Source organism: Zootoca vivipara, chromosome 17 (assembly GCF_963506605.1).
Source record: "Zootoca vivipara chromosome 17, rZooViv1.1, whole genome shotgun sequence".
In the NCBI taxonomy this organism is placed as follows: Eukaryota; Metazoa; Chordata; class Lepidosauria; order Squamata; family Lacertidae; genus Zootoca; species Zootoca vivipara.
The window spans coordinates 25,717,504-25,733,784 of NC_083292.1; the positions used below are offsets into that span (position 1 = coordinate 25,717,504).

The 16,281-nt window shown below is 46.7% G+C and overlaps 1 protein-coding gene across 1 annotated transcript in view; it reads right to left on the minus strand.

Annotated features, from left to right (window-relative positions):
* Positions 1–16,281, minus strand: part of ITGA10 (integrin subunit alpha 10) — an 80,772-nt gene that overhangs the window by 51,187 nt on the left and 13,304 nt on the right. Inside the window, exons 2-6 of the mRNA XM_035098930.2 lie at positions 15,570–15,681; positions 9,811–9,920; positions 8,469–8,557; positions 5,294–5,408; positions 3,473–3,600 (exon numbers count right to left, since the gene is read on the minus strand). Coding sequence (XP_034954821.2) covers positions 3,473–3,600; positions 5,294–5,408; positions 8,469–8,557; positions 9,811–9,920; positions 15,570–15,681 — 554 coding nt within the window. The remainder of the gene's footprint in view (positions 1–3,472; positions 3,601–5,293; positions 5,409–8,468; positions 8,558–9,810; positions 9,921–15,569; positions 15,682–16,281) is intronic.

Sequence of the window (16,281 nt, forward strand, 5' to 3'; positions counted from 1 at the left end):
TTGCTATTTTGCCCATCTAGGATGTGTGTGCTAATGGAAATGCTTCCACAGACTATTTTGGATTCTATCCTGTAATGCAATTCTGAATAAGTCTGACTAACTGAGAACTTTTTGCGAGCAAAAATAAAAATAAAAAATATTTTTTTAATTTATGTATGCCACTACTGAGGCTCATGTTTTGCTAGCCCCAAAATGGAAAAAAACGAACGAGGTCCCAACTAAAGAAGAATGGCAACTTAGGTAAGCCGACAGAATATGCGCAGCTTGCAAATTTAACATATAGAATAAGAGAACAGGAAGAATACACGTTTAGAGAAGATTAGAAAACCTTTATTGAATATATGGGGGGGGGAATTGCATACACTTGAAAACGTTGGCAGTGTTAAGATAAATTCAACAGTGTAAAGAAGTTTTGATGGATGTAATAATGGAATACTGAAGAGCTTAGTTTTTGTAAAACATGCAGGGATTTGTGATATGCAAAATGAACCATGGGAAGAGAAGAAGGGAAGTCACTGATATTTTAAGGATGTTTAAAGGAGTATTTTAAATTGTAAAACGGAAAATTTAATAAAAAATTATATATAAGAAAAAATTTAAAAAGAGAATTTGGTGTGAGCTTCTGTACTGAACCTCAAAAGGGGATTTTCTCCAACCCCACCAGGGCCCACCAGATGTCCCTGAACTGCAGATCCCATCACACACACACACACACACACACACACACACACACACACACACACACACCGGCTATCGGCCATGCTGACTAGCGGAGCTTCTGGGAGTTGGAGTCCAGAACATCTGCAACAACAAAAGGTGTGTTTTGCTTGGGGAACTGCCATCCGCTCCCCTTCTTGCCAACCCTTCCTTAGCCTCGGAGGAGGTTTTCGCACTCCTGCTGACTCAGCAGAGAGCCCCTCTGCAGCTCACAATGAGGCTACACAGAACCAGATCCCCTCCCCTCCCTCTCCCTGTTTTCTTTAAGCTTCCTGTTTTCCACAGGCTGGGGTTTTCAAACGTCTCACGCCTCTGCCCTGGCACAGGCTCCATCCTGCAGTAGCACCGAAGGAGATGGGGGGAAAGGTCAGGCGATACCCCCAACACGTGCTGCTAACAGGCCAAGGAGAAATAAAGTGATTAGGGGGTGAACTTCAGAACGCGGCTATGCTCCGAGAGTCACACGTGGCCATTCTGGGCACATTCCATTTGATTTACGGTTTCCCCTTTTTTTTTTTGCATTAATTAAAAGTTGGAGCGATTTAAGTTTTTGCATGGATGAAGTGAGGGAGACATCAAGCCCTGGCACAGTTCCTTATCAATTCTGGAGTCATAGAATCATAGAATTGCAGAGTTGGAAGGGACCACAAGGGTCATCTAGTCCAGCCCCCTGCAATGCAGGAATAGATCTTCTCCCTCTCTCGTAATGCTGGAATTCATGAACATCCAAGGAAGCTGAATGTTGGAAGGCTCAGGACAGAGGAAAGAAAGGATTTTTTTTTACACAGCGGCATAGTTAAACTGTGAAAATCCTATGACGGCCCCTATCTTAGATGGCTTTAAAGAGGATTAGACAAATTCATGGAGGAGAAGGCTATCAATGGCTACTAGTCATGATGGCTGTGCTCCGCCTCCACAGTCGGAGGCAGCAATGCTTCTGAATACCAGTCACTGGATACCATAAGAGGGGGGTTTCCCACAGGCATCTGGCTGGCCATTGTGAGAACCGGAGGCTGGAATAGATGGGCCACTGGCCTCATTCAGAAGGGTTCTTTTTACGCTATTATGTGTAGTGTAATTGAGTCATTAAAAGTTAAAATTCTGCTCAGAAACAGTAGCGAATAGAAAACTGAGAAAGTGGCTTTACATGCCAAGGTTTCCTTCCGTTTTAGAGCTGAATCATGACACATAAACCTGACATTCCGTAGCTTAAATATCAAATGATGGCTGTTGTGAAGACCATACATCTGAAGAAATTGATTCCACACACACACACACGGTTTCCCCACATTCTTCATACGGGGTATAATATTTATACGCAACCTATCCTTTAAAAGGTGAATGTTGCTAATGGCAACAAGTTAAATACGGCCAAAAATTTAAAATTACTAAAAGCAGCAGATAGCCACCATCATAATCTGGGTCAGCAAAATCTAGGTCCTCTGACACTTGAGTATAGCAATGGATGTTCTGAGTTTACATTCTGAAACATAAGACTAGGGGTCCCCGAACTAAGGCCCGGGGGCCGGATGCGGCCCAATCGCCTTCTAAATCTGGCCCGCGGATGGTCCGGGAATCAGCGTGTTTTTACATAAGTAGAATGTGTCCTTTTATTTAAAATGCATCTCTGGGTTATTTGTGGGGCATAGGAATTCGTTCATCCCCCCCCCCGAAAAAAAAAATAGTCTGCCCCCCCCCACAAGGTCTGAGGGACAGTGGACCAGCCCCCTGCTGAAAAAGTTTGCTGACCCCTGCATAAGACCTTTCCCTGCAGGATTTGCTCTGGCTGCCAATTTACTATCAGGCCAAGTTCATGGTGTTGCCACTAACATGTAATGTACACTTCTGGTCCAGCTTACTTGAGGGACCGGCTTATCCCTTATACACCCAACAGATGGCAACAGTCTACAGGAGAGTTTATATTGCAAGATCCAAATATTTAAGAACCCTGCTCTGCAGTAAACTCAGAACAGGGCTTTTAGTGTGGCTGCCCCTGTCCTTTGGAAAAGCATCCCTGCCCATTAGACTATAAGCTTGTGAGCAGGACTATGTTGCTTTCTTAATCTCCAGTGCCTAGAAAAAGATAGGGTGTAAGAATACCAATAATAATGAATAGTGGTGTTGATGGTAATAATGCCTTGCCCTTGGCTTTGGCCCAGCATAGCTTCCTTCTCATCATGCGTGAGTCAGGGAAACAGTCCAAGCAGAGTGTCTTAGCGTTTCCTCAGCCAACATAGCCGGAGGATGTGGGGAGGAAGCCAAGCAGACTCTCACAGGGATGTCTTGGGTGGCTCTCAACCCTCTGCCCCTTTTAAAACAAGTCACACTGTATACTGGCCTTCCCTGACCTGCTGCCCTCCAGATGTTTTGGATTTCAACTCCCATCAGACCAGCAGGCACAGAATCCCCAAGAAAACCTAACCCCATCAAATCTCCAGTTTGCAACAGTGATACTGCCTTATAAAAGCAGATTTTCTTCACAGTGATTTTGCCCTGTGAAAGCTGATTTGGAATAATTAAGTTACTGCGATGCTAAGTTATCAATAGGAGAGTTAAATGAGTAGAATTGAGTTGTCCCATACGTTTACTGAGCGCTAGAAGCTGACGGTTTTGCAATTGATTGTGTGAAGCTGCAGAATGACTATTTAACAAATAATGGAAAGAAACAATAATTTAAAAAATAACATATTTTTTTACATCATATATGTTTGGATGATCATTTAAAAACTCATTTCAAGCAAAATAGCAAACTCACTTGGATCTGCTCTGGATCAATGAAAAATTTGCTAAGGATGTTGCTAAGAAAGTTCTGCACCTCGTACCAAGGATAAATGCTGTTGGACCCATCCAGAACAATTATTATGTCCATGTAAGTTGAGCATCCTGTATGAAGTTGAAAAGGCAGAGAGTTAGGCAATGGCAAAGGAGCGTTGTTTTTTTCAGGGGGGGTAGCAGTAGGCAAATATGTTTTTTCCCAAAAAGCCGGGACTAGCAAGATGACCCATTTATGGGGGATGGGCAACTTCCAAACATATACACACCCCTCTTTTCCTTTACAAGAAGTAATAATAATAATTTATTATTTATACCCTGCCCATCTGGCTGGGTTTCCCCAGCCACTCTGAGTGGCGTCCAACAGAAAAATAAAATACAGTCATCTATTAAACATTAAAAGCCTTCCTAAACAGGGCTGCCTTCAGATGTCTTCTAAAGATCTGGTAGCTGTTTTTCTCTTTGACATCTGATGGGAGGGCATTCCACGGGGCGGGCGCCACTACTGAGAAGGCCCTCTGCCTGGTTCCCTGCAACTTGGCTTCTTGCAACGAGGGAGCCCCCAGAAGGCCCTTGTTACTGGACCTCAGTGTCAGGGCAAAACGATTGGGGTGGAGACGCTCCCAGCGGCGTAGCGAGCCGCCGTGACACTCGGGGCAGCAAATTGCCATGCACCCGGGGGGCACGCGGCGCCACTACGTAATGACGCATGTGTGCTGCGTAGAGGGGGATCGCCCCCCCCCCGCGACTTCTAAATGGAGCCTAAACGGAGCGTCCTGGCTCTCCAGGTAGATAGCCCACTGCCGCAGCATGCCCGCCGCGACAGTGGGCTATCTGCCTGGAGGCTGGACGCTCCGTTTAGGCATCCCGCTGCACATGCGTGCTACGTAGAGGGAGATCGCCCCCCGCGACTTCTAAACGGAGCCTAAACGGAGCATCCAGGCTCCAGGTAGCTAGCCCACTGGTGCAGCGTGCCGCGCCGTGCCGAGCGGGCCTTTTACCGGGAGGCTGGAGGGGCTCGCCTTGGGAGTCGCTGGGTGGGGTGCCGACTGTCACCCCCCCCCCAATAGTGGAACCCAGGGCGGACTGCCCCCTACGCCTCCCTAGCTCTGCCCCTGGACGCTCCTTCAGGTATACTGGACCGACAAGGTTTTCTAAACCGGATTTTGACCAGGCCATGATCTTAAAATAGGGGCCTGCCCTCTGTAAAATATGGCACACGGCCCCACTAGCCTGAAGTGATTCAACAGAGGCCTAAGGCTGCCACCTCAGTGAGTCCATGGAGAAAAGTCATTGGCACAAGATGCATGACTGATGTCCCAACAAGGCTTTCCAGAGCCTGAGTCATATGGAATCATTGCAATGAGTCCTCCTGGGCCTGCAGGCTGAAGGAAAATGCTAACCTTGGGGGGGACAGGACTTAAATGCTCACAACGGTGCCTGCATTTCCAATCACTAAAACACCCAACAGCTTTTAACAAAGGAAGCTGCCATATATTCAGTCAAACTGCTTGTTCAGAGCAGCAACTGCTTGTTCTGAGGCAGCAACTCTCTCCAGGATTTCAGGTAGATAAAGGCCTTTCTTGTCATCACCTGCTACCTAAAATGCTGCAACAGGAGGGTGCCATATTGGCTAGCCCAGAGTACTACTGAACATGTGCAGAGTGGCGCTTCCCTTTCTCCTGGACCAACACAGCTATTTCTGAGGGACTTGGGAGTAGATAGAAGAAGGGCTTCCAGCAGAGGCCCTCAATGCTGGCTGCTTTAGAAATCTGACACACCATTGCAGGACATCAAAACTTACTCTGAGCTGTTGGGGCGATGTTTTCCGTCAGGCGGAAGTTCTCGTCCACGCTGGTGCAAATCCCGGTGCTGAACATGGACGTGCCGCATTCCTGGGACCACAGGGGGGCACAGGCCTGTCAAGGGAACCGGACATAAGAACCCGCCCAGTCACATTGGAGACGAGACACAAACTGGTTTGAGTGGAGTGCTGCTGCCTGTCTGCAGACTTTACTGAGCTAGATAGACAAATATTCTGACTCAGTGTAAGGCTGCTTCCTCCATCTCTGTGTTCTCTTTTGCCAGACAATTCTTAGCATGTTCAGAATCAGTTTCGGGTACAATCAGGAGGGGTTAAACTAGCAGTTCCCAAAGTGGGTGGTACTGCCCCCCCCCCGTGGACAGTGGGGATTACCCAGGGGGTGCTAAGAGGCAACGGGGGGGGGGCGTTGGAGTTGTCAATGACTCTTAAAAGCTGGTATCACTGGATCAAGTTAATCCATTTTGTTTAATTAATTAAACTAGTTTTAACTGGGTTTTGAATAAGCATTCAACTATGGGCTCATCCACAATTACACGTATATACTCGAGTATAAGCCAACCCAAATATAAGCAAAGACACCTAATTTTACCTCAAAAAACTGGGAAAACCTTATTGACTCGAGTATAAGCCGAGGGTGGGAAATGCAGCAGCTACTGGTAAATTTCAAAAATAAATACCGCCCTATGCCTTTCCCAGCTGTCAGGGGCAGGGTGGGGGGAGAAGCGACGAGGAAGGATCCCTTCCTCACCGCTTCTCCCTCCCCGCTGCCTCGCACAAAGCAGGCATAGGACGGGGGTTCAGACAGTCGCAGCACAGCGCTTCTCCAAACCCCCGGCCCTGTGCCTTTCTCTGCTGCCGCCTGCTTCACTCGAATATAAGCCGAGGGCGGCTTTTTCAGCACATTTTCTGTGCTGAAAAAGTAGGCTTATACTCGAGTATATACAGTACCTTTTGCCCCATGCTTCCTAGGCACAGGTCTGTGCTTTAAACCGCTGTGTCCAAACATCCCACCCTGCGGTGCTTTCCTCGTGAAAACCCACTAAATCGGAATAAGCAGCAATTTGGGTTTTCCACTTTAAAGCGCAGAGCTGTTTCGTGGCACAAAAGCAGGTTTGGATGAGCCCTGTTTTGAATTTTATTGTGTTATCGCCTTCCTTAGTGAAAGGTGCTTTTATTTATTTTTTTAATAGGGTAGGGGACACTGGAGTTGAGTTTAGGGAACCAAAGGGGAAATAGCCCAAACAGGTTTGGGAATTTCTGGTTTAAAGGCTGGTTCTTGCACCAGTGACACGGATTAAAAAACAGGGCCTGTCCCCGATAAAGAGGGGCAGCTGGCACATATGTCATTCATTATACAGGCTGTGGAATTCCAAGTTTCCCAGCGCAAAACTTTTGAATATTCAGTTATTCATTCCATTTGTTCACGGGTCCCATCTCGGGAACCCTTGTCAGGGCTGCGGGACTCAGCCCCACTACCAACAACTGCAGCTCCCCTGACTGTTCATTTGCTGCTTTGAAAGGCTGTCCTGCTCAACCCGCTTTCGGGGCCTCGCTGCCCTCAGGCCAGCTTCAAACAGATGCTCAGGCGGGCTTTGAGAGTAAACAAGAGCCTCACCACAAAAATGCCAGCCAGGCAGGCAGCAGCTAACGGCCTCCTCTGCTTGCAGGGAACGCCCAGCCAAGCTGCCCTAGATACCAGCCACAGCCTCCCTGGCCAGCTGTTCAGGGAAGGAATTTAGCTCCTTTGGGTGTGCCATCGTTGACTGCAGCTGTGATCTTTACAGGCACACCTCCATTAAAGAAGCCCCACCCCCCCACCCCGCCGTTACTTGCAAGTCTTTGGCAGGCAGAAACACGACAAACAGAGCTTTCCCAATCTCTGCCTTTCCATCAGGGGCCACGTTTGAGACTCTGCACAATGGTTCTCCCAGGTTGCCGGTTTCTCTTTTTCAAGGCCACGATCCTCCTACACATTAAATCCCCTTGCTTAGTAGGAATTAAATGGGTTGTTTGTCCATGGACAACAACGGGCTTGTTGCTAGTCATGTGACAATAAAACTGCCGTAGCTATCATGAGACACGACAAAATAACCCCATTAACTATTCTTGAAATACACTACTTTAAAAAATATATAAATAGATCTTGACTATATCCAAGGCAACATTTTTGTCCGTCTTGCTCCATTCTGCTACTGAATTGCCTTGCCTGTTGGTTTTCAGCACACCACGCGGCTCCTAAAAGACATAGGGGCTTTGCTAAGATTGGAGGTGGGGTGAATGGGAAAACTACCATCAAAATCCCTAATTTTTGCTTCTTCACTCTGCTTTTCCGAAACACATCCTGCATCCTGTTTGCAGGATGCATGCATACACTTCTTTCTTCCCTAGTAAAGGAACTGTTCTATGTCTTTTCATTATCTTTGGTAGAAATTACAAAATGGTTTTTTTGCAAAGCCAGGTTGCAAAACCCTCCGGCTACCACAAATTCAGTGCTTGAAGCATTGTATACAAGGAATGGGACCAGCCTCTTGACTGAAGACTGATGGAGATACAATAATAATAACTATTTATTTATACCCTACACATCTGACTGAGTTTCCCCAGCCACTCTGTTAAAACAATACTGCATATCATACAATACAGTGTGGTGTAGTGGTTAAGAGCGGTAGACTCGTAATCTGGGGAACCGGGTTTGTGTCTCCGCTCCTCCACATGCAGCTGCTGGGTGACCTTGGGCTAGTCACACTTCTCTGAAGTCTCTCAGCCCCACTCACCTCACAGAGTGTTTGTTGTGGGGGAGGAAGGGAAAGGAGAATGTTAGCCGCTTTGAGACTCCTTCGGGTAGTGATAAAGCAGGATATCAAATCCAAACTCTTCTTCGTATATAAACCGATGCCCCAGATGCATGTGAATCTATACCCCAAAGGGCAAAATACACATACCACACACGTACCAAAATAAATGAAAGACAGACCAAAATGGCAGACTTCATTTTAGAAATAAAATATGGGGCCATGTTGGGAGCCCTAGCCTTCTGGTTCACCTGGCTTCCATTGAAATAATAGCAGCCTTTCCTAGGCCTCATTTTTGTGCATCTGTCTCTGTTTGTGTTTTCAATTTAAATACAGAAAAAGACACCACAAATATTGCTCACCACAAACCCGTCATCTTTGTTGGCCACAAGCGACATTCCAAAATGCATGTTTTTGATTTGCCTGGAGTTGTTCTGCAGGGCCATGTCACCTAATTTTAGTTCACAAGAGGCCAGCAAGGGGGGGGGGGAGAGGAATAGAAGTAAGAAGAGGAAGCAGAAGGGGATGGGGGCGGGAGGGGAAGGACACACACACAAAATATGAGCCTTGCATCAGATCATGGCTGGGACTGGAATTAGCGGTAATAGCTACCCCTGTACATTAAAACCCTCCTCCGTGATGTACGCCTGCCCTTGCCTCCCCCAAACTCTCCATGAATTCTGCTGCAAGTCTTAGGATCACACCCGATTGATTGATTGATTGATTGAGGATGGTCACAGAAGGGTACAACAAGCCCTAAATCAGGGAACCTGACGATAAATCCGACAGTGAGCTGGCCTTGCTGTCTGTGCTCCATCTCCCTTCCAATTCCACAATTCTATGAGTTTTATGAATCCAGGGACACAGTGCCAGCATGAACAGACCATGCATGCTTAACCCTCATGGAGACTTTGGACCAGTCACTGCGACTCAGTGCCCAATTGCTCGCCCAGTTTCGAGGCTCAGAAGCTCAGCTTTTCAAATAGCTGTATTTGTCCCTCTCTTCGAAAAGGAAGAGCAGGGGGTATGTCAAGGCTTCAGGGAATCCTATCCCTTTCAGGGTGGGATGCCAAGAAGAGGAAAAAAACAAAAAGAATTCTTACCAGGTAGCTTATTCAATATTCACAGAGAGAGAGACGAAGGAATGTGGTCTCTCTTAGTTAATGGAGTCCCACCCTCTGTCCCTCCTATTCTACATCACCCCTGCACTGGCTGATCTGTGCTTTCTGCCTCTGGGTTTTCTGTTCTATTACTCTCAAGGCACGCCATGTTCTGGGAAAAGCGGGGTGGGTGGGTCAGGAATGCTTTCAAGAGACACTTGAGTCTGTTAGCTGTCTATCCCCTGCTGCTCTCCCAATATTTCCCAGCTTCTCCCCCCCTGCAGCCTCTGCCTTCTGCAAGCCACTGTTCTAAATCTATACTGTCTTCCTCTTCTAGGGAAGGTGCAGGAAGTTGGGAGGGGGGGCAGTTCCCACCATTCCTCCTCAGTCCAGCCCCTGACAGGGGGTGTCCCAATTTTTGGAACAACATCTTAGCTTACCTGCTGTGCCTCATGAACTTGCAACTTCTAGACTCATTTTGGGACACTGTGCTAACTTATTGAATAAAACCTTTAAGCCATCCAATCCCAGCTACAGTATGAGTTCTGAATCTGATGGGGGAGAGGCAGGGCAAGTACTTACCAGCAATGACGTCATTACCTACCTATGTTGACTTTGGCGCACGTTGAGTTGTTCCTCTCTCCCACAATGCACTTGTAAACGTCACCTTTTCTGTCATCTGCCGTCCCATCCCAAGGTGCCCCCACCAGCATCCTGTTGAGATTTATTTATTTCATTAAATGTATAAACCAGTTGACTATAAAAAGAAAAAGAAAACTCAATACGGTTTACAAAAAACCCCACCAACCCTCAATAAAACACAGTTTGAAACAGCCATTCATAACATTCAAATAATAATTAAAATCAATGGTAAACTAAAAAAAAGTCGGTTGTAGAAGAGTGTTAGTTAAGTGTATTGTGTATTAAGATTTAGTTAAGTCAGGCATCCCCAAACTTCGGCCCTCCAGATGTTTTGGACTACAATTCCCATCATCCCTGACCACTGGTCCTGTTAGCTAGGGATCATAGGAATTGTAGGCCAAAACATCTGGAGGGCCGCAGTTTGGGAATGCCTGAGTTAAGTGTTGTTATGGTATTGAATTTTTAAGATTTAATTAGAATAATAGGTTTACATAATTATTAAAAAGATTGGAATCAAGATTTGGAAAGTACTAAGGAAGTGATATACAGTATAGAAACGTAGTTGGGAGGGAATGGAGGAAGTCGACTAAGATACATGATAAAAGATTGATTGGAAATATTTTTGTTTTCGTTGTAATGTTGATATTTTGTTATGTTGTGTATGTATTGTGTTTTCCTTGTTCTGTTTTTCTATGTTGTATTGTTGCAAAAATCAATAAATATATTTTTTTTAAAAAAAAAAACACCACATGTCAACATTCTGGATAGGCTTGTCTAAACAAAAATGTTTTCAGCAGGTGCCAAAAATCCTGCCTGATGCCATTAAATGCATTATAAAGTCAAAGTAACATGAAACCACGCCAATATTTGTGTATTGTTTTCTGGAGTATTGTGGCATAATTTTGCAGGTAAAACATGGTTCTTTGCAAAGGGAGTTTTTCACATGGAATTAGGAGCCATGGGTTCATGTCACTGGCTAATTCTCTGGTCTTGGTCAAAACAGTGCTGCTAACGTTTTGCATGTGGCAAAGCTTTGAAGGGTTATAAAAACACTGTCAATTGCTGCACCCCATGCAGCTTTTAGGAGCAGCCCCAGAAAAGAGGAGAAGGAGGCAGCAGCTCTATAAAACAAGTAGCCCCCCCCCCAATTCTATAAAATGGTAGAGTAAATGTGCTACATTACCTTGCAGGATTGTTGTGAGGGAAATCACATCTTGCACCCCCCAAAAAAGAAGAAGTTTGGATGTATTTATTTTAAAGCACTATTGCTGTACTGAAAACTAGATGATGAACTGTGAAATTTGGCGGGGCAGAGTTGGATGGAGGTTTGTGTAGGAGAGAGAAAGGAGGGGAAAGAAAGAGGGAGGCCCTTTCCCCTTGCATTTCCTTCCTCCTGCTCACTTTCCCTCTCTCATTCCTCCCCCCCCCTTCATTTTGTCCATCCCTTTCCCCAGGGGGTCCCCAAAACTATTCTCACCACCTCATCTGCTCACTCAATGCTTCTGGAAAGAAGCTGGAGAAAGGAAAGGGGGGAATCCTTAATACATTGCTGGCATGCGCGACACACACACACACACACACACACACACACACAGAGTTGGCTTCGGAGAATCCAGTTCTTGGTTTGGGGAGGGGATTGAAAGTGTTTCCAACACTTTGCCCCACTTTCTCACTTAAGTCAGTCCCCCAAGCTCAGCAGCCCCATCGCCCACTCTGAGATGCCTTTTCCACGGGAAACAGAGTGATCCTGTTAAACTTTGTATCTGATTCCTGGATTCCTCATCACCAGCAAGCTCACAGATTCAGGGGCGTGCAAAGTGGGGGGGCCCCACCCTGGGTGCCACTCTGGGGGGGGTGACAAGATGGCCCCTGCCTCCCCCCAGCTGTAGAGCGGCCGAGGGTGCGCGCAGTCCGTACGGGCTGCCGCTCTCATGGGGGGGGGCCATACAGGCTGCCTCTCGCATGGTGACGGTACGGGCTGCTGCTCTTGTGCACCAGCCCATATAGTCGCCGTACATGCGCAGTCTGTACAGGATGCCGCACAAGCACACTCCGTACAGGATGCCTCTTGTGTGGCTGCCCGTACAGCCGCTGCAGGAGGAGCAGACTTCAACCTCCTGCAGGAGGCAGAAAAGGCCCACCAGCTTGGACGGCTTTAAAAGAGAATGAGACAAATTCATGGAAAAGGCTATATCAATGACTACCAGCCATGACAGCTATGCTCTGACTCCAGGAAATGTTGCCAACACTTCAAGTGGATCTTGCAGCTGCAGTTCCTGCAATGCAAGTGGCTGAACAAGATGATGACCTCTTGGGTCCCTAACTAACTCTACAATTCTATGATTCTACGCAGCTTTAACAGTGTGGCTAGCACCAACAGAGAATGACGAGCATTATCTACGAGCTGAGAAACCTTCCTACACCACAAGAGAAGGCCTGGATCAGTTGGCAACCTTAACCCACACTGAATCCCATTTTCAGGCCAAAAGCTCAGGTCTCCCTGATAACATCAATTCATGATACAGGTAGGTAGCCGTGTTGGTCTGATGTAGTTGAAACAAAATTTAAAAAATTCCTTCCAGTAGCACCTTAGAGACCAACTAAGTTTGTCATTGGTATGAGCTTACGTGTGCATGCATCTGAAGAAGTATGCATGCACACGAAAGCTCATACCAATGACAAACTTTAGTTGGTCTCTAAGGTGCTACTGGAAGGATTTTTTAAATAAATTCATGACACATCCTATTTCCAACTACCGTACCCCCCCCAACTCCCCCGCAACATCATTTCAAACTAAGGGGGCCAGACATCTGGTGAACCCATTCACCAGGACAGCCTCCATGTGGCTCCGAGCCATCAAGGGATGCTCCAAACACCCACCAGCAGCTATGGCGGCTCCACACAGAGGCTCTTCTTGAGTGCCTCTGTGTTTCATGTGATCTTTGGACCCAGTTCCCTGGCCACTCTTAATGGCAGCATATGGAAGTCTGACATATACTGAATTTCTTCTCCATCTGTGAATTATTCTCAAGTGCACGAGTGCTGCCAACAGTTCCCTTTTGTTCTTTTATTCTTTAACAAAAAGGCAGCGGATGTCCAATTGGGGAAATCATTGGTGCAGCTCGGAATTTCCCTTTCTGATTCAGGACTGACGCAGGACTGGGGTCTGGAAGCTGCCTCAGAGGTGGAAGCTGCCTCAGCGGAAAGGCAGAAACGAGCAACAGGGGGCTGTTTTTAGACCTGCATTTAGGCCTCAGGGGTGTGGTGGGGGGAGACAGATTTTGAGGTACCACAAGTTGTCAGGAAATCATTGCCTGTTTCATTCCTTAGATCCTTGGCCTCAAAGCCAAAACCTTCATTCAAATAGTCTCCCCGCCCCACTGCTGCTAGAAAAGAAACGCTGAATGTTTCAGTACGTACCCTAGCCTCCGTAAAAAATTCCACCCAAATTCGCCCCTTAGAGATATATCTAGAGATGCTTAAGGAATCATCTTTATCATCATGACTATTTCAGTTTATTGCCTGGGTTATTGACCACTAGGTTCTAATGTTATGAGAGGGGGGAAAGCTTTGCTCTAACTAACCACTTTCTCCATGCCATGTGTAATTTTATAAACTTCTATCATGTCACTTCTTTTTTTACCTTTCCTCTAAATTAAAAAGTCCCAAACATGGCAACCTTTCCTCATGGGAGAGCTGCTTCACCCCTTTGATCATTTTGGCTGCCTTTTTTCTGAAACTGTCTCCTGCTTTACAATACCCTTTTTGAAGGGAGGTGACCAGAACTGAGTATTCCTAGTGGAGTCACACCATAGATTTATATAACGGCATAATGATGTTGGCAGTTTTATTTTTCAAATCCTGATCCCTAGTTCAGATCATTTTCAGAGATGGAGCACACTGGGGTCAGCAGACCCCAATGTTTCCCCAGGACAGACATCAAGCTAACTAGCCTGTAATTTCAAAGGATCCCTCCAGGTTCCTTTTCTAAAAATTGGTGTTACACTGTCTTCTTTCCAGTCCTCAGGTGTGGAGGCTGATCTGAGGGACCAAGTTACATATTTTTGTTAGAAGATTAGGAAATTCACGTTTGAGTTCTAGGGTGGATTCCATCCAGACTTTTGTCAGGTTTCATTGTGTCTGTTAGGCCTAGATTCATCTCATCATCGCTATCTGCCTCAGTTCCTCAGACCCCCTTCCTGCACAAGTTAGTGTTCAGGCACTGGGAATCTGCCCTAGATTTTCCACTATAAAGACGGATGCAAAGAATTCCCTCAATCATTTCCCCCCCAACCTGTGAGAGGGTACAGACAAACTCCACTCCCTTAGGTCTTGGCACTCAAAGTACTAATTTGCCTCCCTCCTTTAGAGCAATATAACCCCCCCAACCCCACAAAAATATATTTGTAGACAGAACGGGCCTAAGACAATTTGCTCCCTGTGGTGGAGCAGGAAATCCTCCACTCACCACTCACCGCCCATCAAATTGCAGTGTCAAAGGCTGACCAAGTTATTTTGGCACCTGAGGCCAAAAGATAATCCCATCAGCATATCTTCCCCTTCCTGGCAGCAGTAAAAATGCAACACACTTTTATGAAATAACTAGCTGTACCCGGCCACGCGTTGCTGTGGCTCATTGCGGAGGTGGGGGTGAGGAGAGGAGAGGCCTGGCCTGCCTCCCGCGACGTCGGCGTGGGAGGTGAGGAGCAGTGAGGCCTGGCCTGCCTGCTGGCCTTCCTCTCTGCCCGGTGGTGGAGGTGAGGAGAGGAGAGGCCCGGCCTGCCTCTCGGCCTGCCTGCTGGCCTTCCTCTCCACCCAGCGGTGGGGGTGAGGAGCAGCAAGGCCCGGCCTGCCTCTCGTGCCGTCGGTGGAGTCAGCTTCGGGGCCTGGCCTGGATCTCGTGGCGGTGGCAGCGGCGGCGGAGGGGTTCGGCCTGCCTCTCATGCCGTCAGCGGAGGCAGCTTTCAATGAGGCGGCGTGGGCTGGCTTTCAATGAGGCGGCGGTGGTGGCGGTGGCGGAGGAGGAGCCTGGCCTGCCTCTCGTGCCGTCGACAGAGGCGGCTTCAGGGCCTGGCCTGGCACTCGAGGTGGTGTGGGCGGCGGCGGCGGGGCCAGGCCTGGTGAGATAGGAGGAGTAGGAGCAGGGGGCGGGTGGGGGCAAGGTAGGAGGAGGAGGGGCGGGTGGGGTTGTGGGGTTGTGGGGTGGTACTACACAAATAGCATCTGTTCCTTTGACGTCCACTGGAGGGCGCTATTTTTTTAGACAAAATCATGTTTTTACCTGTGACAGGTGTGACATCTGTATAATCTAAGGTTATGCAAACACTCGCATGTTGGAATGGAACGTTGTGTCAAAATTTGAACGCAATCGGTCAAGCGGTTTCGGAGAAAAGTCATCATACACAAACATGGACATTTTACATTTTTATATATATAGATAACATGTTAAATTTTTAAAAAGTAAGCAGCAACTAGGCTGCCCTTCCACGACACTGGAAATAGCTGCCTGAGTCAGTCAGCTCACTTTGTCTAATAGTAGGGCTGGCCCTGGAAGGACATGTCTTCCCTTAGGTTTCTGGATAACTGAACAAGAGGCAGAGGCTGTGGTTTTATGCTTCCATGTACAGCACATGTAAGTTTTGGTGACAATCTATAAAAAAGAGAGAAGTGGTCATATTCAAAAAAGCTATTGCGGGTTAGGTTTAACCAGCCTTGACTTACCATTTCTGCCCCTGGGCTGTGTACTGAAGGACTTTGTACCCAAACTGTGCTTCCTGTGGGCCACGGAAGATTTGAGGTCTTTTCACATCAATGTTAAATGGAGTTCCAAACCCTTGAATGATTGCGAAAAGGAGAGAGAGAAATTGAGAGCATTTTTACAAATACATATTACTTATATTACTGTCACCTGATATGTGTTTTTATTGTGAGATGCTTTTAGCACTCAAATGAAAAGGCAGGATAGAAATCTGTCTAAATAAATAAATGACACAGATTTGACACATTAAGTGACACATATTAAACATCTAATTAAATAAATGACACCCTTTTTTTGTCCCCATGCTGTTTTTTATACTGGCAGTGCTGGTTGTATTGATACTGCTTTGAAGTCTGTTTTGCTATCTGTTTTTGGTCTGCATTATATTTCATGATTTTGTTCACCGCCCTCAGCACTTTCTGTTGAGAATGGTGTAAATAATAGTGATAATTATGGAGATCTTGGGGATTGCAATACCTCAGGTTTCATAAGAATGATGGTCACTAGAGACGCTATAATACAGTATATGATTTTATTTACCGTATACATACAGGCCGCGTATAAAATTGAAAGGCTCACAGCATTAACACGCCTACAGACACTCCAACTGGCCACCATTAGGTTTGGGAACAGGAGCTCCCCAATACCATCGCACTGGATTCTCACAGCAAACAA